Raw genomic sequence first — 27550 nt, 5'->3', positions numbered from 1 at the left:
CTGTACCAGCCTAAATACCCCCTTATACCCCATGTGTTTTACTTCTGGAGAGACTGGTACACCTGCACCCTGGCACACATCCACCAGCATACAGATCAGCAGCGCTGGAGGCTCCTGCAGTCATGCCAGCCTAACCGACCGTGCTGTTCCTCCTCTTCTGCGTCTGAAAGGTCAGTGTGGTGGTTATTTCACTTAATATTTCTTTAATACGATCAAATTCCGCCGTGCATTTTCCTTTAATAACATTAAATTTGATAGATCTGGTCAGTAAAGCCGTGTTAGTGTCCGAGTGCCGCTGTTCTGTCGATTTATCCTACCCATCGATTTGTCCTACTGAGCATGCGCACATCGGTTTTGACTCGTTGCGGGGAACGCCTATAATTCTGTGCTACCTTTGCCTAATTTATTTGTTCTAGCGGTTAGTAACGTATGGTTTCGTTTTAATTCTTTAAAAAGTTTAAAGTTTAAGTGTATGTATATGTAATGCTGTTATTATGTGACTTTAAAAAAAAAAAGCTATATAAAAATATTCAAAGTGCTTAAATGAGCTGTACTTGATTGATTACAGTTAAATAACTGTGTATCTTAATAATGCTGTGTTAACGTTGTATTTAACCACGTTTATACATGCCTTTGGTAATTTTAGATGCGTTTTTCATACATCTAGAAAAGCCAATCATTTTTAAATAACCATCTGCGACCTTAACATTATGACAACACAAAATGTATTAGGTTATTTTTCAGTTTTGTGCTTTATTAGCAGTTCAATATGTACAGTAACGGTTGTTTGAAGTTAAAGTTGAGTTTAAAGTGAATTACTGAATGAATATGTTGAGCATTTATTACGTTTTTTATGTACTCAGTTATTTGTATATGTACAACTATTTTTTGCTGCTCCCCTGTCAGTTTAGTTCTAATTATTTGAGATTAAGATGTTCTTCGGGTTAGAATATTATTTACTACAAAATCAAAATGTACATACATCATACATACATCATACACACATACACATATATATATATATATATATATATATATACATACTGTATATACATATAATACTCACTACATAGCCAACACTACATATACACACTACATAGCCAAAAGAACTCGCTTGTAGTTCTACAATTACTGACTGTAGTCCATCTGTTTCTCTGCATGCTTTGTTAGCTCCCTTCATGCTGTTCGTCAATGGTCAGAACCCCCACAGAGCAGGTATTATTTAGGTGGTGGATCATTCTCAGCACTGCAGTGACACTGACATGGTGGTGGTGTGAGTGGATCAGAAACAGCAGTGCTGCTGGAGTTTTAAAATACAGTGTCCACTCACTGTCCACTCTATTAGACACTCCTACCTAGTTGGTCCACCTTGTAGATGTAAAGTCAGAGACGATCGCTCATCTATTGCTGCTGTTTGAGTCGGTCATCTTCTAGACCTTCATCAGTGGTCACAGGACACTGCCCACAGGGTGCTGTAGGCTGGATATTTTTGGTTGGTGGACCAATCTCAGTCCAGCAGTGAGGTGTTTAAAAACTCAGCACTGCTGTGTCTGATCCATTCATACCAGCACAACACACACTAACACCATGTCAGTGTCACTGCAGTGCTGAGAATGATCCACCACCTAAATAATACCTGCTCTGTAGTGGTCCTGTAGGGGGTCTGACCACTGAAGAACAGGGTGAAAGCAGGTTAAAAAGTATGTAGAGAAACAGATGAACTACAGTCAGTAATTTTAGAACTACAGAGTGCTTATACATGATAAGTTTTTCAGGATGAACTCAAGTTCATATGCATGTATAAATAGCTGGAGGTAATATTGTTATTGAATATTTTAAACTAGTTAGAATTTTGCTAAACCAGATTTTGCCACTGTCTCCATTAATTAATAGGAATTATAAAGCCAAGTGAACTTCATGACAGCAGGGCTGAGTGGTGATTTAAGACAATGCAGAGGATTACTGCATAAGTTGCTCCATGCTGCAAGACAGAGCTGACAAGAGCATGATTGAAATGATAGATATTTAGAGCAGCTATATTATACAGATATACAGATATATTTTATCTAATTTTACCTTTATTATTAAAAAGTTATTGTGAACATTATTTACTGATTTGTACAGCATTGTTACCTGTTTTACTCAGGTGCAGTGTGACAGTAGATGGGTACATTTTAATGTGCAGAATATAACAAATCACACCCAAAATACATATGTAAAAAATGTAGACACATCCACCAGAGACTCAGGATGTGTTGTTGTTAATAAACTAGTTTAAAAATTACACAATTATTTGAGATGTATGGGCTGTATAGTGGCTCAGTGGGTAGCTTTGTTGATTCACAGCAAGAAGGTCCTGGGCTCCATTTACAGGTGGATTCTTTCTGTGAGAAGTTTGCATGTTCTCCCCATGTGTATGTGGGGTTTTTTTTCCGGGTGCTCTAGTTTTCTCCCACAGTCCAAAGACATGCAAGTGAGGTAAATTGAAGATACAAAACTGTCTCTGACTGTGTTTGATATTAAATGTGTGAACTAATAAATCTTGTGTAATGAGTAACTACCTGCCCTGTCATGAATGTAACCATGATGTTAAAATCCTAATAAATAAATTAAAAATTAAGATAAATGTCTGAGAGACAGGTCAATAAATCAAGTGTGCTACCTATCATTTGTAATAAAATATAAGCCCATCGAGATGTGCTAACACTATTTATAATAAGACATAGATCTATCGAGATGCGCTGTCTATTGTTTATAATAATATACATACCTATCGAGATGTGCTACCTATAGTTTATAATAAGATACATACCTATCGAGATGTCCTACCTATTGTTTATAATAAGATATAGAGCTATCGAGATGTCCTACCTATTGTTTATAATAAGATACATACCTATCGAGATGTCCTACCTATTGTTTATAATAAGATACATACCTATCGAGATGTCCTACCTATTGTTTATAATAAGATACATACCTATCGAGATGTGCTACCTATAGTTTATAATAAGATACATACCTATCGAGATGTCCTACCTATTGTTTATAATAAGATATAGACCTATCGAGATGTGCTACCTATAGTTTATAATAAGATACATACCTATCGAGATGTGCTACCTATTGTTTATAATAAGATACATACCTATCGAGATGTCCTACCTATTGTTTATAATAAGATACATACCTATCGAGATGTCCTACCTATTGTTTATAATAAGATACATACCTATCGAGATGTGCTACCTATAGTTTATAATAAGATATAGAGCTATCGAGATGTGCTACCTATAGTTTATAATAAGATACATACCTATCGAGATGTCCTACCTATTGTTTATAATAAGATACATACCTATCGAGATGTCCTACCTATTGTTTATAATAAGATATAGAGCTATCGAGATGTCCTACCTATTGTTTATAATAAGATACATACCTATCGAGATGTCCTACCTATTGTTTATAATAAGATATAGAGCTATCGAGATGTCCTACCTATTGTTTATAATAAGATACATACCTATCGAGATGTCCTACCTATTGTTTATAATAAGATATAGAGCTATCGAGATGTCCTACCTATTGTTTATAATAAGATACATACCTATCGAGATGTGCTACCACTAGTTATAATAAGATACCTATAATTTATAATATGATAGACATAATTTTAATAAGAACAGATCGATAAAACTTAAATATTTACTACAGGAATACATTTCGATAGGGTAGGACAAATCGACAGATAGATCTATAAATCTGCGCTACGGTAGGAAGTTTCGATAGGGTAGGACAAATCGACAGATAGATCTATAAATCTGCGCTACGGTAGGAAGTTTCGATAGGGTAGGACAAATCGACAGAACACCGCCATTAGGGTTGTTCTCAAACACACACACATGGTTTGTTTACAATTAAAATTCACTCGATACTAAACCGACACCATCAAATACTAACAACACATCAGATAAATACTACATTCTTATGTTTAGGTATGATCAAATACTAACAACACATCAGAAAAATACTACATTCTTATGTTTAGGTATGATCAAATACTAACAACACATCAGATAAATACTACATTCTTATGTTTAGGTATGATCAAATACTAACAACACATCAGATAAATACTACATTCTTATGTTTAGGTATGATCAAATACTAACAACACATCAGATAAATACTACATTCTTATGTTTAGGTATGATCAAATACTAACAACACATCAGATAAATACTACATTCTTATGTTTAGGTATGATCAAATACTAACAACACATCAGATAAATACTACATTCTTATGTTTAGGTATGATCAAATACTAACAACACATCAGAAAAATACTACATTATTATGTTTAGGTATGATCAAATACTAACAACACATCAGATAAATACTACATTCTTATGTTTAGGTATGATCAAATACTAACAACACATCAGAAAAATACTACATTCTTATGTTTAGGTATGATCAAATACTAACAACACATCAGATAAATACTACATTCTTATGTTTAGGTATGATCAAATACTAACAACACATCAGATAAATACTACATTCTTATGTTTAGGTATGATCAAATACTAACAACACATCAGATAAATACTACATTCTTATGTTTAGGTATGATCAAATACTAACAACACATCAGAAAAATACTACATTCTTATGTTTAGGTATGATCAAATACTAACAACACATCAGAAAAATACTACATTCTTATGTTTAGGTATGATCAAATACTAACAACACATCAGATAAATACTACATTCTTATGTTTAGGTATGATCAAATACTAACAACACATCAGATAAATACTACATTCTTATGTTTAGGTATGATCAAATACTAACAACACATCAGATAAATACTACATTCTTATGTTTAGGTATGATCAAATACTAACAACACATCAGATAAATACTACATTCTTATGTTTAGGTATGATCAAATACTAATCTAACACGATCTTTTGTGGTAAAACACTAAATAAACACGTATATGTGTGGTAAAATACTAAATAAACACATTGTGTCTGAAAAAATGCTAAATGAACACATCTCTTTGTGGAAAAATACAAAATCAACACATTTTTGTGGTAAAATACTAAAAAAACACATTTGTGTGTAATAAAATACTAAATAAACACATTGTGTGTCTGAAAAAATGCAAAATGAACACATTTCTTTGTGGTTAAATACTAAAAGAACACATTTTTGTAAAAGTAAGATAGTAAATGAACACGTCTGTGGTAAAATGCAAAAAAAACAAAACACATTTGTGTGATAAAATAGTAAATGAACACATTTGTGAGTCTGAAAGAATGCTAATTGAACACATCTTTTTGTGGTAAAATACTAAATAAACACAGTTGTGTTTAATAAAATACTAAATGTACTTACCAGTCTGTGGAAAAAATAAAATTTTAAACACATTGTGTGTCTGTAAATATGTTAAATGAACACACATCTTTGTGGTAAAATGCTAAATAAACACATTTGTGTGTGACAGAATTCTAAAAACATTATTAGTGCCCACAGGCCTGTTTTTACTTTTACAAACTAATACATATGTAGTACACAAGAGATCACTCCCTACTTGTACATAGTTTATTTTGAATTATTGTTATTATTATTATTATTACTATTATTGTTGTTATTATTTTTACTATGATTTTCTTCCCTCCATGGGTGGGTAGAGAGGGAAGGGGAAAGGAAATGTTGAAAAAAGTGTATAAAGCTGTACTGAAGATGTACTGAAATCTCTGTGATGTTACGTCAATAAATAAAGAATAAAAAAAATATATTATTAGTGTATATTATTAATTATTAGTGTATATTATTTATTATTAGTGTATGTTTGGTCCGTGCCAACAAAATGCAGAAAATCTTGAAAGATGTTTTTCCCCTCTGACATTCAGTAATGTCGAATTAAGTGGCTTGGAAATAAAAAGAGACTCCTGAGGAGACAGGAACATTTTTATTTTCTGTCTGTCTGAAAAGAGTAACAAAGCCATTTCTAAGGCTTTGGGACTCCAGTGCACCACAGTTAGACGCATTGTCTCCAAATCGAGTGATGAAACCTACCGAGAATGCTGAGAGTGCATTATTATAACTTATTAGAAAGACACCCAAAAAAACCTGTACCAAACTGCTAAGAAACTGCAGGTTTCTCTAGGTAAGCTCAGCTTATGACCCATGGGAGACCCCCATGATCCCTTGCTAACCAAGAGGAATGTAAAGGCTGCGTATACGTTTGCCAATGAACACCTTGTTTACCCTAAGCCTTTGGGATGGTGCCCTGTGGACTGGTGGGTTTCAAATACATGAATCTGCAATGAATCACATTTCTGTAGATGGTACACGAAGGGTCGTTCATGTTCCAAAAGGTGCACCGTGAGGTGCCCGTGTGTGCCAAATCTGGTATTTTTTACAGACTTTCGGAGTAATAAAGAGACTTTAGTGTGTGTTGGGTGGAGGAGGGTGGAAGCACGGTGCAGCCCACAGATAACGTATCAGAGTTTAGTGCTCGCCCATTACGATTCCCCACCTCTCAATTCTAGCTGGAGGTTTCCCCTTCCTACAGATCCAATACCACTGCTGGAAAGAGAGAAATAAAGTCTGGCACGACTCTCTGAAGCCCAGAGAATACACAAAAACAGAAAGAAAAAACAAAACTGTTATTAAACTACATTAAGGATCTCACATAAAAGTAAAAAGTAGATTAAATACATTAAAAAAAACATCAAATAAACATGAGTAAATAAACTGGTAGAATGACGTTCTTTTTGGCTCTGGCTCTGTTTTAGGTGGGCAGGATGGGTGAGGCTGCGTCTCCATCCATCACCCCTGTGCAACAGATGGTGGCATCCGGTACCGGGGCCCTGCTGACGTCCATCTTTGGTAAAGCACTTCAGTAACAGTTCTATTGCACAGGGTGCCACACAAGTCTGGCATTGGCCTTGTTTCTGATCACTAGCTGTAAGGTGTTTAGCATGTTCCTGCTATTTATGTGTGGGTTTGCTAGGAGAACCTTATTTCCTTCTAAGCCCAAAAGCATTTAGTAGGTGGATTGGCTGCTCTTGACTGCTCCTTGAGGTGTGTGTGATGCCCTAACATTATTGGTGCCCCGTTTAGGGTGTATTCATGCCTTGGGCCCAATGTTTTGGCCTTACCACAGCTTCAGATTTCAGTAATGTACATTTATATCTTACATTTTAACAATGTTTTAGGTGTTTGTTTGTTTTAAAACCCTTTCTTCCCCAAACAAAAACAGAATATTTGATTTACAAATTAAAATAAAATCAGTCATTGATTCAGCCTGGTTTCCATATGCATAACAGACCAAAACTGGCATGGATCTGTCTTCCAATTTGCCACTGTCGGGCCCTTGAGCAAGGCCCTTAACTCTCAATTGCTCAGACTGTATTCAGATTCTGAGAAATGCCACAAATGTAAATCAAATTTACCAGCGACCTTTTGATTACTAGTCCAGTATTTTAACCACTAGGCTACAGCTGCTCTCAGTTGTACCTAATTTGGGACAGTTTATACTGGATGTCCTTCTTGACCCAACCCTGCTTATTAAATCCGGGCTTGGGACCTGCGCTGAGAGCGCACCGACAAGTGCACCTCCAAACGGCTTGGCTGTTTTTGCCAAAATGCACCGGTCCAAATCCATGCCAGTTATGGTTTGCTATCTGGGATGTGTTTAGTAGGTGCCAAACTTGCAAATGTTTTAACTTCTTTAATGTTTGCTCTCGTTTGTGTGTTTTTCCTGCAGTAACCCCGTTAGATGTGGTGAAGATCAGACTGCAGGCGCAGCAGACTCCCTTCTACAAAGGTACACGTTCAGAATCTGGACTCTGTACCTAACACCACTTTATCTCACATTAACACTTATGGAACTGATTGTATCTGTTGGGGTCAACGTGGCGTTCGTGTATCTGAGGGGTTTGAGGCAAAGTTCACACCCCAGATTTTAAAAAAAGAGTTGCGGGATGATCTAAAAACAGCAGGAATAACAGTTATGCAGTTGTTTCATGAGTCGTCTCTGTTCCAACACTGTACACACAACCTAGTGCATGTTTTCCTGGATTTTCTTTCCTTATCTTGCAATTTAGTAATTTCCAATTCCCTGTTGTGAATCTTATGCTGCTTGCACAACCCCCGACTGATCACTCTCCGAGATGTGACCAATCACCAGCCAGCCACGTTTGCTGAGATCTGGGGTTTTAACTGGTGCTATCGGCCGGTCGGCCACCTACATAGATGTCAGATATGATTGCCTATGTTTAAGCGGGGTGAGGAAGGTGCACTCGTCAGTGCGCTCTAAGTGCAGGTCAGATGCCTGGATACAATAAGGTGGGGTGCATCAGCAAGGGCATCTGGTGTAAAAACTGTACCCAATAAAAGTATGCAAACAAGAATAATCGACTGTGGCGACGCCCATATAGAGGAGCAGCTGAAAGGATACAAATTTGGAATTGTTTAATAAGTTGGAATGTTAATTAGGAGAGAAAGCAACGTTTAGCATTTTTATTTTCTGTATTTTATATTTTCAATCAAATTAACAGCGACTGTGCAAAATTTTGTTCTCTTCTCTAAAACATGGACTTGAATTATGGGGTGTACAAACTTTTGCACAGGACCGTACATGACCAGTCTTTATTGCTTTTGCTATTAACACCACACCGGTACAAACGCCAAATCTTCTCTCTCTTCTGCCGCTTCTGCGTTTCGCTCTTCTCAGCCGTAGCAGCAGATTCAAGATCCTGGAAGGGAATCAATCGCCTCCCGAAATGTAAGTACACCGCCGTTACCACGCCCCTCACCCACCCACCCACAACCAACCCAGAACCCCGCTGGCATGCTGCACTAACGGCTCCCAAACTCTGTCCAGACAAAATGACAGGAAATGTTTACGAGCAGATTTCTGTTCAGTGTCCAAAGGTAGAGAAGTAAACACGGTCTGAACGGAGGGATCACGCTCACAGAGCCTGAACGCCGCTCAATCCCGTCCAGCTCCGTAGTGTTCAGAGCGTGCACGCCCGTTCCTGTTCCAACGGTCACCTGCATTCTTGGCTCTTTGCTGAATTAAATTTCTATTCTACTATAACAACCCAGTGTAATAGGGCCACTGTTTAATTTCTTTGCTAGGGCGGTTGTTGTAGGCTTGCCAGAGAAGCACAAACCAGAAGGAGAATTTTAGCTTAGATAGATATACTTTATTTGTCATTTGTCATATATACATATACAGGTGTACAGTACAATGAAATTCTTTCTTCGCATATCCCAGCTTTTGCTGAGAGGCATACAGCCATTGTACGGCGCCCCTGGAGCAGACAGGGTTAAGGGCCTTGCTCAAGGACCCAACAGTGGCTGCATAGCAGAGCCTGGATTTGAACCCCCAATCTTCCGGTTGATAGCCCAAAGCTCTACCCACTAGGCTACCACTGTCCCCTAATAGTCCCCTTAGATGTTCACAACCAAGTTCTGCTTCAACTAAAGAGACATTTTCCTCAAAGTCATTTCAGCGTCCATATACTAATGACACACTGATGCTGATTTTGGAAGGAGGATTTCTTTATATTTACTTTACCAAATCCTCAACACCTTTTAACACCAGGTTCCATAATATTTAGCCTTTATTCTCAAAATCATTTTCATTTTATTCTCCAAATTATTTTTATTTTATTCTCAAAATCATTTTATTTTATTCAAAAAATAATTTTCATTTTATTCTCCAAATTATTTTCATTTTATTCTCCAAATTATTTTCATTTTATTCTCCAAATTATTTGTATTTTATTCTCAAAATTATTTTCATTTTATTCTCAAAATTATTTTCATTTTATTCTCAAAATTATTTTCATTTTATTCTCAAAATCATTTCGACTTTATTCTTGAAATCTTTTTTTTTTTACAGTGGTCCTAATATGCTGTAGTACAAAACTGGTCATTTTACATCAATATTTTTATATAATAATTACTAGTTTAGTACGGTGGTTGTCTTTATGAAGGATTTGACAGTAAAAACTGATGTGCACACGTCCACACCTGGATTGACCTGGTTGTGGAGTGTGAAAAAAAAAATCCCAGAATAAGTTTGTACGTTGCTCGATTCATGCGTCCTCCAGTTTTGGGGATCCTGCTAGTCCAGTCTTGCGTATCCCTTCTTTCGACCGATATTAAATGTGCTTATCTTCTTAGTACTAAATTATCTGGCAAAGTAACGAGATGTGATGGATTGAGAACACGGTAATAATTGGTGGATTTATCAGAGGAACAACAGTCGGACCGAGGTTGAGAACCCGGTAGTTCCTGTAGTTCAGGGTTTAGCCTTGAACCCTCTCAGTATAAAAATAGCTGATAAGCAGTGTGTTATCAGCAGGGCTGAGGTGTGTAAACTCTTCCTAACAGCGACGCAACCTTCGGTCAAAAGTATTGGGACGCCCCCTACTAATCATCGAATTCATGTGTTTCAGCCACAACTATTACTAACAGGTGTAATAAATCAGTGATATAAAGGGAATGATATGCTTCCAACTTTGCAGCAACAGTTTAGGGAAGGGCATTTCCTGTAACTGAAGTGTGTGAAACATTTTTCAGGGAAGTGCTTTCTGTACTGTAACGGACTGATGGACCACATCTACGTCTGCCAGAACATGACCTCCTGCAGCGCCTTGTACAAAACACCCACCCACTTCAGCGGCACGCTGGTACGTCCACGCCCACGCCCAGCTCCGATTCCACGGGCCTCGCCCAAGGTTCGAATCCACTCATATTGTTTATTTGTGTTCGTTCAAGGACGCGTTCGTGAAAATCACGCGGAACGAGGGGTTACGGTCTCTGTGGAGTGGACTCCCACCTACACTGTGAGTTATTATACACAACATCCCCACAATTCTCCTCACAATTTAGTCGTATCCAATTCCTAGTCGTATCTTTACTGCAGAGGAGGGCCGTGACTAACACACGCCCCCCTCCGACACGTGTGCAGTAGTCGGCCACTTCTTTCACCTGCACCGGGTGGGTTTGTATGGAGATCCGTATCGCGCACAGAGAGTCATGCACCGATCAGCCAGCAGAGGGCATATGAGCCAGTTTTTGGTTCGGGTGCCCATCTGGCCGGGAGCACAGATGAGATTCGAACCCGAGAGCTTGAGGTGTCACTGGTCTATTCTGTTTGGATGATGGATTATTGATAAAAACCTGTCACAAGGCTTCACCAGGAGTGATTGTATACAATTGTATACAATATAATAGTCATAAAAGGGTTTATTATATATTTATTTGTAAGATTTCTCCTGAGTGAATATATATATATAATTTATATTATATGTTTTATCCACCGCGAATTACAGTATACAGTCTAAGCCATTCAGGGTCAAGGGTCTTGCTCAAGGGCCCAACAGTGGTAACCTGGCAGTAGTGGGGTTTAAACCAACCATCTTCTGCTTACTAGTCCAGTACCTTAACCACTAGACTACAACCAGACGTTTCTGTAATCTCGATATAACGTTCTTAATAATAAAGCATGTGTGTGTGTGTGTGTGTGTGTGGCGCTGTCGTGTCTGTTGCTGTGTAGTGTGATGGCGGTTCCCACCACGATAATCTACTTCACCTGCTACGACCAGCTGAGAGACTTCATGCGTTACGATTTGGGATATAACAGCTACCATGTACCCCTCATCGCTGGAGCCCTGTCGAGACGTAAGTGGAACCGTCCGTCAGGGACAGTTTAACTGTTTTCTGTACATGCAGTCATACAGAATATCCACTCAACATACGTGTTCCTGCGTGTGTGTGTCGTGCAGTGGGGGCCGTGACGGTGATCAGCCCGCTGGAGTTGGTGCGCACTAAGATGCAGTCTCGGCGCGTATCGTACGCCGAGCTCCGGGTGTGCATCCGCTCGGCCGTCAGTCAGAACGGCGTCCTCTCACTGTGGAGGGGCTGGGGACCCACCGTCCTCCGAGATGTCCCCTTCTCAGGTGAGTGTCCCTATAAAACTCAAAACCTCACCAGCATGGACGTATTATTTTACAATACTGACTGTGTGTGTGTGTGTGTGTGTGTGTGTGTGTGTGTGTGTGTGTGTGTGTGTGTGTGTGTGTGTGTGTGTGTGTGTGTGTTAGCTCTGTACTGGTTTAGTTACGAGCGGTTAAAAGAGGAGCTGTGTGAGATCTACAGATCACCGCAGGCTTCGTTCAGCATCAGCTTTACCTCAGGAGCGGTCAGTGGAGCGGTGAGTGGTTGGAACTGGTTTTCTCTTCTGGTTAGTTTTTATTACCAGTATAATCTTTAACAGTTCTCAGTTATATAAGATGGTCAGATCTGGTTTATTATTATTTAATCTGGTTTTATAACAGAATACAAAGTTCTTCACTCTGAGTCTGGAGCTGCATTAATTATTTATTTATTAAGAAGAAAAAGGTCGAAGTAGCACGGAAACTTCATCCTTAACAGAATCGTCACACCAAGATTCACTTTTATTAATAAATGTTATAACCTTTCTTCTCCCCTCGATACACACAGTTAAAAATGAATCATTTACTACAGTGTTTAGTCTTTTACTGCAGTATTTATTTCTTCTCATTGTTAATCACATGAAAATAAATCTTCACCCAAGATCATTTAGAAATAATCCTCAATTTCCTTAATAATATAAAATTAAAACATATATAATTAATACAAAATGAATAAAACCAGCATAAAACACTGATTCCTGTCATGAATGTCATAGATTTGACAACACAGTGTTATACAAACAAACAAACATTGTTATTCACTTGTTATACTTTTGATCTTTTGTTTATCGGTGAATTTTTGTGTTTATATTAACACAAAATTATATATTTCTTCATTTCTTTGTACTAAAGGCTTTATTATTATCACCATAATAATTATCATATTATTATCATTAAGATTATTACATCATTACTATCAACAATATTATATTGTCATTAATACCATACTATTGTTATTATTATTAATATATTATTATTGTCATTATCATTATTATTAGTAATATTGGTGTTATTTATAATATTATTATTAGTAGTACATTTACATTTTCGGCATTAGCAGACGCCTTTATCCAAAGCGACTTACAGTATTGTGACAGTATGAGCAATTGAGGGTTAGGAGGGTTAAGGGCCTTGCTCAAGGACCCAACAGCAGCAGCCTGGCAGTGGTGGGACTTGAACCAGTGACCTTTTGATTACTAGTCCAGTACTTAAACCGCTAGGCTACAACTGCCTAGTAGTAGTAATATTGTTATTTATATTATTATTATTACCATTACTATTATTGTTATTATTATTATAGCTTTTATGTATTTCAGATTTTCTAAAAACCAACTGTGTGTGATTTCCTCATGTCCAGTTATTTAAGATCTGTTTTTATTTCCAGTCCTGTAGGACCAGGCGTCTGTCTGCGTTGTAGGACCTTTAACTCTCAAACTGTGAAAGCCAAACAGATCAATAATATCTTAAATATCTGATTAAAAATGCTATAGTTTATTTCTTTGTTTGTCTTTTTTATTTGCTGTGTTTTTTTATCCATCCTGAAGAGATTTGAGTTCCAAATCATACATCAGTGATCTTATACTTATTAAAAGCCATCTTAAACGATCTTAACGTCCTTATATTTAGAAATAACCATAGCATGGATGTGTGAGCCGCACCACCCTGTGTCACATGACCTCTCCCCCTGTGTGCAGCCAGTATAAAGTGGTTTGGTGTGATCTAATGGGCGGATTGTTACTGGCTGTATATGTTAAATGTTGATAGTATAAGTTATATTGTTGTGTGCAGATCGCTGCCGTACTGACGCTCCCATTCGACGTGGTGAAAACACGCCGACAGATCCAGCTGGGAGAGATGGAGACAGTTGGAGGTATGATGGGAAAATACCAGCATCAGCTGGTCAGGCTGGTTATTCAGGGTTTGCTGGTCATACTGGGTAAACTTCCTGTTGACCTTGTATATGTTTTTGCGCAGCAACCTTGAAGAAACAGTCTTCCACGTGGCTGATAATGAAGAGTATCTGGAGTGAGAAAGGTTATCGGGGTCTGTTTGCAGGTAAACCTGAAAATACCCATTACATCTTTGTATATACACCGTACAGCCGAAAGTATTCGGACGCCTGACCATGAGCTTGTTTAAAAAACAAACTGTATTAAAATTGAGCCACTTTTATTTTCCCTCCTCGCTGTTACAGGCTTCATGCCGCGGGTGATCAAGGTGGCTCCGGCGTGCGCCATCATGATCAGTACATACGAGTTTGGGAAGACCTTCTTTGTCCAGCGCAACCGGGAGCAGCGAGGGGGGTGAAGGACGCCACGCCGAGGCTGAACGTCCAGCTTTGGAGAAACTGCATGTAGCTCGGCCAACGGGCAGTGGGTCTGTCCGACTCAAGCTGGGACCTCTTAGCACCACAGCATGACCTACTAGCACCAAAGCATGCTGGGAAACCCTGTGTATATCTTCTTATGCTAGCTCTATTACAAGCACGGTGCTGTGAACAGACGCTATTAAGTGCATGAATGGATGGATGCTGTTTTCATCCAGCTGAGCCACTGTGTCTTTAAAACGGACTTATTAGTGAGAATTTGTGTTTTATTTGCTTTGAAGGTTCCAGGTACAGAACCCTACGTAGCTCTTCACCCAGGCACCAACGGGACCTGATAGATTTTAGAAACAAGGCCAGTATGGCACCATTCACTGCTGACTAGTGATGGCTAATGCAGACACTCATACCGACGACTTATTTCATTTTCCATTTTCAGATGTCGATTGATTGATGAAAAAGTTGATCTGAAATGTCTGTGCTTGGTAAATCTGACACTAAAAACGTTTCAGTAGTTTGAAGTCATTTAAAGACATGTTTAATTTCATTTTTGTATTTTTACTACTCATTTATCCTTCACATTTTGTTCAGAGCTACAAACTACTGCATGTACAACATTTTTGTTTCTTGTACATTAGGATTCATGACATTCACAACGATAAAAAAAAAAAAGACTTAAAAGAAAAATGTATTTCCTTTTTTCTCTGAACATTTAGCAGAATGGTGGTGCAGCCGGTGGAATGGTAGCCACACAGTATCATGGGTGCTGGGGACCTGGGTTCGATTCTTACTTCTAGTCACTGTGAATGTATCTCATAGTTGACAGTTCCCCTGTTGCAATTCGCACCACCAGTCTTCCCAGCGAAGGGTGACCATTTGGGTTTCTGACCTTGGCACAGAGACCACTGTTCCATGTATGTGATGATTTTGAGACCTGAGGTTGCTTAAAAGTGTCTCAATGTCTATATATATATATAGACCTTTTTATTGTAATGATTGTGCAGTTAAACTAGCTTTAATTACATGGGTGCTAAAAGAACCTACCAGCTAATCCCAAAACTGCTGAGAGGTTCGTTTATCCTACTAATTCCCTTCACATATCTGATTTTTAATGTTTATATGACAAAACCTGACTAACATTTTACAATTTTTTGTATTTAAAAAACACTTCAACAATAACACGACTTTTGTTCATTAGTCATTAGCTTCTTAGTTACTCACACGGTTCAACAAATTAAATGAATGTCCAGTTTAGCAAACTAAACTCAGTCCCTGTTTACAGTGATAATGCTGACATTACCATGGCCGCCCGATAGGTGGCGATAATGCACCATATTTGAGCCTTGGAACCGGTAACGCACAGCGTATGAACGACATTGTGGTGCTATTTGAATACACTTCGAGTAAACACTCGAAAATACATTTTTAAAAATTAATAACCACTTTATGTATTATTTTACAATGGATTTAGGTCCAACTGGCTCTGTGTGAGAAGTAATTAGTTACTTTATAAACCAGTTAACCCAGACTAAGCCCTAAAACTAAAGAAAAATCACCTAAATAAGTAAAATATTCTTCTATAAACCCACATTATGTCTCTAATGTTACACAATTCTTCCTAAACCACTTCATGATTTGTAAAAAATCTACTTGTGCTCTACAGGGAAATCACATAAATCACATTTAGTATTCATGACTTTAAGTATTACTGGGTCATTGGGTATGAATAATATTTGGACACTGCATGTATACTTGGCGTCAGTGAGTGTTCCAATAACTGTGAAATTCTTTCATAACCACCACATCCTTTATTTGAGCCAATTCTTACGAAACCTCTTATTTCTTGCCTTCAGGGAATCATCATGGTATTTCAGGCAGGATTTTGGGGCGATTTGGTGTTTCACTGAAGTAACCAGCTGTAGCTTTTATTAACACTCACAAAGTTAACTGATTTAAAAGTTTCTGTATGAACAAAGTAATAATCTAAGCTGAATATATTATATATTTATATATTCTCTTTCTTAACTCAAAATCTTAATTTAAATGAGTAATCAGCTTTTTGGGGAAAGATGTATGCACTCTGTGTGATCTTCTCCAGATCCTAAAAATCCCAGAACTACCGTGACTAGTCTACACAAACTTTTGACCCCAAAACGTGAATTTTTCTCTTCATGTCTTGAAGTTAAAGAATTGTCCTCCATAGTAAACAAATATTCTTAGCGGATGTTTGCTATAGCAAAACGGAGGAAACAGATTAGCGGGGGGGGCTCACGTAAAAACAAGAGGTTTTCCCTGAAAGCTCAGAGAGCACTTAGAGTTTGAGGCCCAGCTTTCAAAATACGAGAGATGACCAAGGGCACGAACTCTGATTTCCTCCGTTTTCTCAGTATTCCCTCGCGAGCGACTCCTATCTGATCTGAGCAGAGCGCTGAGGGTACGCTGGGGAAGGGAAGAAGGGCATTTCTCGACACTGAGCAGGAAAGTCCAGACTCCTGTCCACCGCTGTGGTTTACATTCTCAGCCCTCCATCAGCACTCATGTAAGAGTGAGTACTTAACACACAGTAAAACGATTAGCATAAAAACACCCACCGAACTCTGAATGTGCATGGGAATGTGCACGTCTGGGTCTAATATTGCTGGCCTGGGAGAGTTAGCAGGTGGTCATCTGTGGTTACAAAATAATATCTGTAATAGTCTTATTACATGCAGTCACCCCCAAAAGCCACGACCAGGAACCAAAACAACATGTTCTTACTGAGTAAAAGCAGTACAGATGTACGTAGTACTGAAGACTCACACACTGTACACAGTAACAATAACTATGAAGAATGACTAAAATGTGCAATTATAAAAACTGAGTATGTAAAAGGGCATTCTATACTTTCTCTACATTCTATATTCTTCTATAAGGTCATTTAACTTCGTGGCCTGGCCTCAGAAATCCTCATTAGTGTCAACAAATCAGAAACTAAAGAACTTGTGCATTGTACTTTTGGTTTGAACCATTTAGTCATTTAGTTTTATTGTTTTTATTTTTATATTTACTTGCACATTTATTTTTTATTATTATTATTTTATATTACTTTAGGTCTATTTTTGCAGAAGATAGATGTGTTTGTGATGTTTATATCATTATGGGCTTAAAAGCTGCTTCATGGTAGTTTGTGGTTTCTGTTCAGCTTTGGAAAATGAACCACTGTTTCATGTACACTGTACCGGGTGGAGTGATAATTATCCCTATTTGTATGAGCACAGATAAGTCACCATCTACTGCGCCATTCAACAAAGCTGAATAATATTATAGATTATATTAATTCTGTGTTGCTGGTTGTATATATGTCTGAATTTTTTGTCATTTCTATTTTTAGTTCCTCATTTTGAATCCGCTGCCCCGGATCACCACACGCCCCCTCTGACATGTGCCCGATCCGCGACCGCTTCTCATTACCTGCCAGGCGCCCGGATTAGTCACAGATATTGCATATCCAAGCAGGAAGAGACCCCGCCCGACCTCCCCTCCCTCCAACACGCCCACCTACGTTTGTGTGACTGTCCGGCCAGGTCGGTGCCTCTGCCTCTTGGATTCAGCTTTAGACCGCCATGCCACCACGTGATGGATTGGCGTCCTGTCCGAGGTGTGTTACCGCATCGTGCCCAGCGATTCCTGAGCAAACCGGACCCACTGTGACCCTGAAAATGAAACTCGTGTACATGCTAAGGAAGAATGTCTGCGGGAGATGTTTCATCTTGTGTATTTTTACTCTCTGTCATAGCAGGAAAACTGAGAAGCCGGCTAGCAATCAGCGCACAGAAAACAACGAGAACCAGGACAAAGTGAAGCAGGAAAAAAAAACCCGCAGCGATAAGAACCAGACCTTTTGTTTCTGACATGGTAACAAACAAAACATTTTTATTTCTCAATGAAAACAGCTGCCTAATTTATTGTTGACATAAACTGTAATATTTGCTGGGCCAGATGTGAATTTATAATGAAAATAAACACATCTGGATTAAGCATTTGCAGGAGTGGCTTCTAATCTGCACCGAAATCCACCACACACTTTCTAAACTCGCCTCTAGAGCAGCGGCTCAAGTACCAGCACTGATCAAACCGTCAGATAAGCTCACGCTCAGGCGTCCACATACTTTTGGATGTGTGTTGTATTTCTGACCTGTACCGGTTCACCTCCCATCAGCCTCGGCGTGCTTGTACATACTTAACGTGCACTGCAGGAAATAAACAGTGCCTGTGTGTGCATGTGAGGGTACACGGGTGGGTGTACGTGTGTGTGTGTGTGTGTGTGTGTGTGTGTGTGTGTGTGTGTGTGTATGTGTATGTGTGTGTGTGTGTGTGTGTGTGTGGGAAAGCAGGCGTTGAGAGGAGTTGAGAAAAAATCACAAGTCATTAATCAAAATTAAATCAAAATTAAATCAAAATTAAATCTAAATTAAATCTAAATTAAATCTAAATTAAATCTAAATAAAATGAAAATAAAATGTAAATAAAATGTAAATAAAATGTAAATAAAATTAAAATAAAATCAAAATAAAATTAAAGTAAAATCAAAATAAAATCAAAATAAAATTAAAATAAAATTAAAGTAAAATCTAAATAAAACCAAGATGAAACTAAAATAAAATCTAAATAAATTCCAAATAAAATTAAATTAAAATAAAATCTAAATTAAATCTAAATAAAATTTAAATGAAATCTAAATAACATTTAAATAAAATCTAAAAAAATTCACCTCTGATGAAATATATATATTTTTTTTTAGTTTTACAAATTAAATTCTTGTTAAATTTTTTAATTCTTACCAACACGTTTATACAGAAACTTTATATGACCAAAAGTATGTGGACACCCCAATTTTTGGGGGATATCTGGGGGACACACCCATATTATATTTGTGTTTTAGACACACCCATTCCTAACAGGTGTATAAAACCAGTTATATTAAATAAATAACATGCTTCTAGTTTTGTAAGAAGAGTTTAGGGAAGGCCCTTTTCTGTTCCCTGCGCTTTTATCTAGAGTGATTTACGATTATGATTGAACACAAACTGAGCAGTTGAGGGTCTTGTTTAGGGGCCTAACAGTGGCAACTTGGCGGTGGTGGGTCTTGAACTGACAGCCTTCTGATTACTCATCCAGAACCTTAACTGCTATTTTACCACATATACATTCAAAATACAAAACCACACACCACAGAACTAGAGGACATGAATTTATGCACAGTGTTAGTGTAAAAACTTAAAACAGGAACACAAATCTCAAAATCACCACTTATTTTAAAAATTTCATGACCCCCTCGAAGCCGCTGTAGGTGAATGGCTCCAGCGCCGGCTGACACATGTGCTGATCTAAGCACGCCATCTTGTTGTACTCGCAGTTCAGTTCCGAACCCGGAGCGAAGTAAACGCCGTCCGGCGAGTGGATGGACGGATCCTCGTCGAAGTAATTGTGCGGGCGGATCAGGACGGAGCCGCCGTTCCCCACCGTCACCGTGTTGGGGATGTCCTCGGTGTGAGGGATGTGGAGAAACCCCGCCGTTACCCAGGCGACCAGATCCTAGCCAGTGGACAAGAGTGAGATTAGATGAGGTGAAATCTGAAGTTTACATCAAAGTGATTCTGCAGTGATTCTATAGGGCCAAAAGTATTTGGACACCTGATGGCGAGCTTGTCGGACGTCCCATTTCAAAAACACACTGTATTAAATGTGATCTATTCACTAAAACAAGAACCGCTCTATTTAAAAGGCTTCTCACAAGATTCTGAAGTATGTCTGTGGGAATTTGGGCCCAGCAGTCAGCAGATTAGAGCAAATATGCTTCTGGATAAGAGTTTTGAGAGATATTGGACCACAATGACCAGGAGTATGTGTGGAACACAAAGGGGAGCCATTTAAACCTAACAACACTGTACCTAATCTCAAGCACCGTGTTGAGAGTATTCTATAGCAAATGGAATTATCTGAATCTGTCCTGGTCATCCTGGAAAAACAGCAAATTTGGTTCACTTTACCAATAATGCCAAGTTACAGTGGGGGTGAGGGGGTTTGGGGTTGGCACAGTGGTCTAATATGCTGACTGACCACCATAAGTTCCACCACTGAGCTCTTGAGTTTGAGTCTCAGCAGCCTGGCATGGCCGTGTCTGAGGGAGCGAAGGTCGGCAAAAATGCGACATCTGGGGTCTGGCCGACTGCATGTGCCCGGGAGCACGGGTGCTAGTCTGCTGCCTGTCTCATCCAGTGTGGGTGCATGCGGCAGAGTAACTGTAACAAGGATGTATTTTTTTTTTACATGAGAATTTCGTTTGTGTAATTAGGAGCACGAACCTCGTTATCGATGCTCTCGTTATCCTCGATGAATTTGCTGAAATCGACGAACGGCTCCCACATGTAGTTCTGACTGTACAGGCTGCTGCTGGTCTGCTCGGCGTCTTTATGCTTCGTTATAGCGATTTTATACCTGAGAACAATAAAAAAAAAAGTATAAATTAATTCTGATTCTCTTCAGCCATTCAGACGTGAACTTTCAGCTCTGCTACCGGTCGACCGGGCGCCCCCAGCGGACAAGATCTGCAGTGCAGACGGTGCAGCAGACGAAATTGATTTCTAACACGATTAAATTAAATTGCTCATTTATTTGGTGTTTAAATATCTTGTACAAGATGTTGCAAATATGCTGGATTACATGGGTTACAGATGCTGTAGTTACTATACTGGGGTTTACAAGCTGATTGGCGAGCTGTATTAAATAAGCTGGGATCAAAGCTGTGTTCAAAAGCTGTGGTCTACAAGGAAACAACAATATATAAACATATTAATAGAAAAGCATTTATAGCTAATACACCACGTATAAACTATTATTAACAAACTAATTTGTGTAATGCTTTACCCAGCATGCACTAAATACCATGCGTACTGAAAGGAGAGGAAGGAAAAGTCGGACTGATGCTCTTCAGGGCTGGATGAAACCCAGCCTGACCAGTTAATGTGGCAAAGCATTTGATTGGCTAATCAGGAAGGCAGTTAGGTTTTTTAAATAAATCTACTGTAGTTTATTTTATATACATAATATTTGTGTATTTTTTGGGCATAGTTCTCTTACCTCGCCCAGGACATGCTCCTCTCCTCGGGCTCGCTCTCCGGTAGGTGGTCCCCAGCCATGCTCAGCACCTGCAGTTTGTACGAGCGGTTGTGACCCCAGCGGTTGGTCCAGTTGCTGGCCACGTGCAGGTACCGGGGAATCTTGCTGCCATGCCGAAGTGCCGCCTCCTGCTCCGTCTTCAGCTGTTTCTCCACCAGCTTGGGGATTTTGGAGAAGTGCTTCTCCGACCAGGGAATACTCACGTTCTCGTAAGTCATGTCTTTGGTCTGGAACACGTTCTTCACACCTGTAAATCAAAATAAAAGATGATTGATGAACGAGGTGGTGCTGAGACGAAGCTGATAAGAGCTACAGCGGAGGGGCCAGCGTGGGGCCAGCGTCTATAGATTTGTTTAATGCAGATGAAGTCAAAGGTTCACGTTTGCTTGTAGAGAGCGAGCATGTCAGAGCGTCTGTCCTGGAGTTCCAACAATTTCTGCAGTTATAATATTTTATGAGTTCATTGTTTACAAGTTTCTAAAAATCTGGATCAGAATCTATAAAAAGGTCGACCGGGCGCTCTCTAGTGGACACAATCAGCAGTGCAGCAGACAAAACCAGCCGCTAGTCTGCTGGCTGGGAAAAGATGGGACTAAAAAAGTGGGCGTGGTAAAGTAGCTTATCCTGATCAGAGTCACGGAGGGTGCTGGAGTCTATCCCAGCTCTCAGTGGACGCAAGGCAGGGAAACACCCTGGACAGGGCGCCAGTCCAAAGCATAGCACACACACACAGGAAACCGTGCTGTGGGAGGAAACCGGAGTACCCAGGGGAAACCCACACACACATGGGGAGAACATACAAATTCCACACAAAAAGAAGCTGGACAGCTCCACCTTAGTATCGAACCCAGGACCTTATTGCTAAGAAGCAACAGTGCTACCAACCGAACCACTGTGCCACCAAAAACAACAACAACAAGGATTTTTAAATTAGAAATACTATGAAATCTACCAGTTAAAGATACACCAGGTTGGGTGTATTAATATATTAGTTTTATTTTATTTTGGTTTATAGACATAACGCTCACTTACCTAGAATATCCAGATCCACCTTAAAGTTTATGAAGTGCGTGTGAATATTTCCGAGCACGTTTTCTGCCACCTGGTGGCCATAAACTTGGCTGCCGCGTACCATGTACGAGGACGAGATGTAGCCCGTGGCGTGAACTCTGGCCTCCACCGAGCCGCTCTGGTAGAAGATAAAATCCCAGATGTAGTCGTAGTTCCCGATGGCGGTGATGGTACGGAAGTACAGGGCGCTGTTCGCAAGGCCGCCGTAGCTGTTCTGGAAGAAGTCGGAAAAGTGGCGGCGCAGAGGCCGGCCCACGTCGTGCTCGAAAATGCAGATGGCGTTCCTGAAGCGCTGCGTGGCGTTGATGTCGATGTAGCGATAGACGTCGATGTACGTGGCTCCGTAGGGGCAGTCCACGCCCCGGACCAGCTCGTGGGCGAAGCGCCCGATGCCGATGCTGGAGTCTAGGAATTTGGTGAGGATCATACCGGGCGTGTTGGAACCGTAGATGGACATGGCCTCCTGGACGCTGAGCTCGTAGATGATCCGTTCTCCCCGGAAGCGAACGTCGAAGACTCTCATGCCGGTCAGCGAGCTCAGACCGAAGGCGAAGCTCCAGTCCATGTAGACGACCTGGTTGTTCTTCACACTGAAGCGTTTCCCCTGCAGGTAATACTGATGCGGCCCCAGTCCGGTCGGCTTCTTTCTCGGTTTCAGCGACGCGTAATTGAAGGTCTTCTTGAAGACGATCTTCTCCAGAGTGCCGGCCGCATACGCCTTCTTAAAGTCCGTAATCGTGTCGAAATACACGCCGTTGTACAAGAGCTTGTCCATGGTCCACTTGGAGGAGTTTATGTCTTCATGGTTGACCAAAATTTCGAAGCCCACTGGATGAATATACATGCCGCTGGCGTCGTGGAAAAACGAAATCCACGTTTTGCGGTCGTCCCGTTTCAACCCTCTGGGCATCCCTTCAAAAGGATTCAGGGTCCTCTCATTCGGGATGTAACCGAAACTTTCCTTCAGCTCCTGCTCCATCAGGGGGAACACCTCAACATAGATGAAGGTAAAAAGCTGGTGGTATTCGCCGACGGTCACCGGCCTGGCCGTGAAAGGAAGACCGTCGGTGCTGTACCTCTCTTTCGTAACGTCCCGATAGCGGAGTGGACCAGGCAGAGGTCCTACGATGTACTCTTTGAGGTAGTTGCGTTCGCCGAAGAAGACCACCACCTTGGCCTCCCTGGCGGGTTTGGCTCCCCGAGCGTCTATGTATCCCAGCGCCTCGGCTTTCTTCGGCAGCTCGAGGTCGATGAGAAAGATGAAGTTCTCAGAATTTTTCGCGAAAGCACTGTGAGATATCTTCAAGTCTTTCTGATCCCACATGTAGTCACGGACCGCCCGGTACTCCTGAGGCGTCAGGTCGGCGAAGATCAAGCCCAGGTCCGTGTGGTTGGCCGCCACCGTCTCTTGCGGTTGCATGTGGCATTTGGGTAACCTGCTGGAGTTCAGGCATATCAGCACGACGTTGAGGATGACCGAGGCGAGAGCGAGGAGGATCAGTGCGCACTTGACGATCGAGCTCATCCCCTGAGACACCATGTCTGAAGTCCACCTGCTTTCGCCTGAAGAACGGATCTGCAGAGCTGCACCGCCTGCTCCGGTCTAAATGTGTGTGTGTGTGTGTGTGTGTGTGTGTGTGTTCGCCAGACTCCTCCCAGAACATCGTACCCCCTATTGACCTGTAAGCCTCACTTCATCAACATCCTGCCCCTCGCTTACAATCGTCAAACACACCCCTCAACTTTTCAGCCACAGCAGTTGCTAACAGGTGGAATAAATCATTTATATAAATGAAATTTTGTGCTTCCAACTTTGCATCAACAGTTTAGGGAAGGTCCTTTCCTGTTCCAGCATGAGCACGAAGCTCGGGTTAAAGAAGCCACACTGAACAGCTTTGAAATAAACTGAAACAGCATACAAGTGTTGAACAGGCACAAATTCCCACACACAGACACGCTTTGAAGTCCAGTGAGAAGTGCAATTGTAGATTAAGGGTCTTGCTGAGGGGCCCAACAGTGGCAACTTAGCTTTGGTGGGGCTTGAACCAGCATTGTTCTGATTACTGGGCCAGTACCTTAATCACTAAGCTACCGGTGCCATATACATTTATGGCATTTAGCAGATTTGTGTATCTAAAGTGGCTTACAATTTAGATTAAATGCAATATAAGGGCCTTGTTCAGGGGCCCAACATTGGCAAAGTAGCTTTGGTGGGGCTTGAACCAGCATTGTTCTGATTACTAGGCCAGTACCTTAATCACTAAGCTACCACTGCCATATACATTTATGGCATTTAGCAGACACATTTATCCAAAGTGGCTTTGGATGCAATTGAAGGTTAAGGGCCTTGCTGAGGGGCCCAACATTGGCAACGTAGCTTTGGTGGGGCTTGAACCTGCATCCAGATTACTAGGCCAGTACCTTAATCGCTGAGCTACCACTGCCATATACATTTATGCCATCTAGCAGATTTGTGTATCCAAAGTGGCTTACAATTTTGATTAAATGCAAAATAAGGGCCTTGCTCAGGGGCCCAACAGTGGTAACTTAGCAGTGGTTGTACTTGAACCAGCATCCTTCAGATTACTAAGACAGTACCTCAATTGCAAAGCTACTGCTGCCCTTTACATTTATGGCATTTATCAGACATGTTTATCCAAATGCACCTGAAGGTTAAGGGCCTTGCTCAGGGGCCCAACAGTAGCAATTTGGCACAGGTGAAGCTTGAACCTGCTTCCTTCAGATTATTAGGCCAGCAGCTTAATTACTGAGCTACCTGCTGACTTTTTTGTCTAAAGTGACTAACAATTGTGATTAAATGCAATTGAGGATTAAGGGCCTTGCTCAGGGGCCCAACATTGGCAACTTGGCAGTGGTGGGGCTAGAACCAGGGACCTCCTGATTACTAGTCTACAATAAAACAGTTGCAGGGTTAATTATTACTTCTATTAATAAAACCACCAGACCACTACTGTGTCTGCGAGGCCAAACAGAAATCCTGCTCCTGTTCAGCAGACGTTCCAGAAATCTGGTTCTGGAGCCTTAAATGTAAATGTATCCTTTGTGTACATAATAAAAAACAGCTGCATTTATTTCTATATTTTTTACAGCCTGATGAATTTAAATATTTGCATAATTGTATGAATCAGATGCGACGAGGCCCTCCAGGCAGGAAAAGACGCTTGAGTAATTTCTGTTTGTTTTATATTCTGGATGGAATTCGCTCCGGGGTTTCGCCTCGGCCGCTGCGCTGGCTCTGATAACATCCAGATGTTCCTCCGGTTTACATATGGGTTCCAGGCTTGTTCATCGCCGCCGTGCTGTAGCTCAACCTGCCAGCGTTTAAACACTCGGAACTCAATTCCAGCGCTGAAATTCATTTTCTGTATTAATATACTTGATTTGGTAATGGTTTTTAGTTTAATGTATCACCAAAACATGTTCACGCTCATTAAATATCATTATTTTAGCTACACTGTGTGGAAAGCATGTGTTTCAGCCACTACAGTCTCTAACAGGTGTAATAAATCAGTTATATAAAAGAAATGACTCGTGCCCGATTTTGCAGCAGGACCTCTTTCCTGTTCCAGCATGATTGAACCCCTGCGTACCCAAGCAAGATCTCCAGAGGCCTGTTCAGAGCTGGAACATCAACTGGACATTAGCGCCCAGTCATGATGAATGTGCACAATTTCCCACAGACATACAACTTTAAAGACATGTGAGAACCTTCTCATAGGAGCAGCTGTTGTTGTAGCTGAAAAGTTCACACAAAGGTCTCGATATTTTAATACGGTTTGTTTTTTAAATAAGACAAGCTCATTAAAAGAAGGAACTTTCCTGAAAAAGACGCCGTACCCCTCCGTACCCCATTCGTACCCCTCAGCCTTATTGGTATGCATTTATGAATAACACAAGTTATCCCAAATACAAAGTAGACTTTTTTTTGTACTTTTATAAATTCCTCCACCCCGAACGAAGAGACACACAGACTACCATGCAGCCACTCCGACATGCCACAGTCATCCACTTCTTTTCACCTACCAGAGACAGGATCTCACAGAGAGCAGTAATGCGTACTGAGGGTCAGGCACTACTGTTTGTGAATTGACGATCCCTCATGCAGTTGCCTTAATGATTAGAGGGCACAATTGCATATATCAGAAATGTGTCACTATTTTTACTCAAGGCTACTTCTTTCCAGTGACATCTTTAAATTAAATTAAGAAAGTGAAATTGCATTTACATCAACGGGAGAAATGAAAGCACATTCAGACAAAACTCAAAGCCTCACGTCAGAACAAAACTGTCCCAACTTGTTTATGCCTAATGCACAAGTAGATGCAATAATTCTAGCTAGAACCGTGTGTAGCGTTAATTCATTTAGATTCCTGTGTCACACTGTGCACTTAATATGGACAGTGCACCAAAGACAGAGCTAATTATTTTCTCAGAGTCTGGTTTGTGTTACAAGGTCGAAAGTTCCTGGCTTTCCTCCCGATGGACTTCTTCCAAACATCCTCTCACTTAAAGCTCTTGAGATACACAATAACACACTGTGGTGACATTTGGTTTTGCGTGAGCTGGAAACTGGACGCTGCACCAACATCAAAATGAATTAGGTAAACAATCTATTAGATGAAGCACGCAGGAGGCCAGTCAAAAAAGTAGACACTATGTTTCGTAAAAAAAAAGGATAAGACTGATCTTTATTTCTGATCTGTACTGCGCTAAAAGAAAATAATAATAAAAAGTCGATTGGTGCCATGCCCAAGAGTTATTTTTATCTTGCCCCCAGTGCTTTTTCTTGGTATCAAGCCCATATTACCCTGAACAGGACAAAGCGGTAAGTGAAGATTAATAAATGAAGGCAATGTGTGCAAAAGTATGAAATTTTAGGCTGGATTGACATAAATTCTAGAAATATATGATTAGATTCTTAAGATTCTCTGTGTAGGT

At 40.3% G+C, this 27550-nt stretch overlaps 2 protein-coding genes and 1 long non-coding RNA gene across 4 annotated transcripts; 2 read left to right on the top strand and 1 right to left on the bottom strand.

Annotated features, from left to right (window-relative positions):
- slc25a39 (solute carrier family 25 member 39) lies at positions 1-14868 on the top strand. 2 transcript variants are annotated; one of them, XM_062984969.1, is made up of 12 exons: positions 1-170; positions 6820-6913; positions 7794-7853; positions 8763-8813; positions 10622-10731; positions 10820-10887; positions 11601-11725; positions 11830-12003; positions 12148-12287; positions 13828-13909; positions 14014-14094; positions 14234-14868. In XM_062984969.1, exons 2-12 carry the CDS (start codon positions 6829-6831, stop codon positions 14344-14346), a joined length of 1089 nt encoding a protein of 362 aa, XP_062841039.1. In that variant the 5' UTR covers positions 1-170; positions 6820-6828; the 3' UTR covers positions 14347-14868. The 2 variants fall into 2 exon arrangements, with proteins under 2 accessions (XP_062841039.1, XP_062841040.1); XM_062984970.1 differs by having other exon boundaries at positions 6-170; positions 12148-12257.
- A 2775-nt stretch (positions 14869-17643) lies between these two features.
- Positions 17644-18378, top strand: LOC134300274 (uncharacterized). The gene is made up of 2 exons (XR_010007339.1): positions 17644-17999; positions 18138-18378. It is a non-coding gene; the product is annotated as an uncharacterized LOC134300274 (long non-coding RNA).
- Positions 18379-19118: 740 nt separating this feature from the next.
- On the bottom strand, positions 19119-24131 carry aoc2 (amine oxidase copper containing 2). Its single transcript, XM_062984939.1, has 4 exons — positions 22553-24131; positions 21482-21767; positions 20707-20839; positions 19119-19936 (listed from the first exon to the last, which is right to left on the bottom strand). The coding sequence occupies exons 1-4, from the start codon at positions 24129-24131 to the stop codon at positions 19652-19654; spliced, it is 2283 nt and encodes a 760-aa protein (XP_062841009.1). The 3' UTR covers positions 19119-19651.
- Between the last annotated feature and the right edge of the window lie 3419 nt (positions 24132-27550).

Source organism: Trichomycterus rosablanca, chromosome 22, assembly GCF_030014385.1.
Source record: "Trichomycterus rosablanca isolate fTriRos1 chromosome 22, fTriRos1.hap1, whole genome shotgun sequence".
NCBI classification, from domain to species: Eukaryota; Metazoa; Chordata; class Actinopteri; order Siluriformes; family Trichomycteridae; genus Trichomycterus; species Trichomycterus rosablanca.
This window is presented reverse-complemented; position numbering and strand designations above follow the sequence as displayed.

What these genes read in the sequence shown, in the direction of transcription:
- slc25a39 (XM_062984969.1), top strand. Translation starts at nt 6,829, where the DNA reads ATGGGTGAGGCTGCGTCTCCATCCATCACCCCTGTGCAACAGATGGTG. An exon ending in AATCAATCGCCTCCCGAAAT is followed by an intron (nt 8,814 to 10,621) that starts GTAAGTACACCG and finishes AACATTTTTCAG; the next exon opens with GGAAGTGCTTTCTGTACTGT. An exon ending in AGAGATGGAGACAGTTGGAG is followed by an intron (nt 13,910 to 14,013) that starts GTATGATGGGAA and finishes GTTTTTGCGCAG; the next exon opens with CAACCTTGAAGAAACAGTCT.
- aoc2 (XM_062984939.1), bottom strand. Translation starts at nt 24,131, where the DNA reads ATGGTGTCTCAGGGGATGAGCTCGATCGTCAAGTGCGCACTGATCCTC. An exon ending in AGGAGCATGTCCTGGGCGAG is followed by an intron (nt 20,840 to 21,481) that starts GTAAGAGAACTA and finishes TATTGTTCTCAG; the next exon opens with GTATAAAATCGCTATAACGA. An exon ending in ACGAGAGCATCGATAACGAG is followed by an intron (nt 19,937 to 20,706) that starts GTTCGTGCTCCT and finishes TCCACTGGCTAG; the next exon opens with GATCTGGTCGCCTGGGTAAC.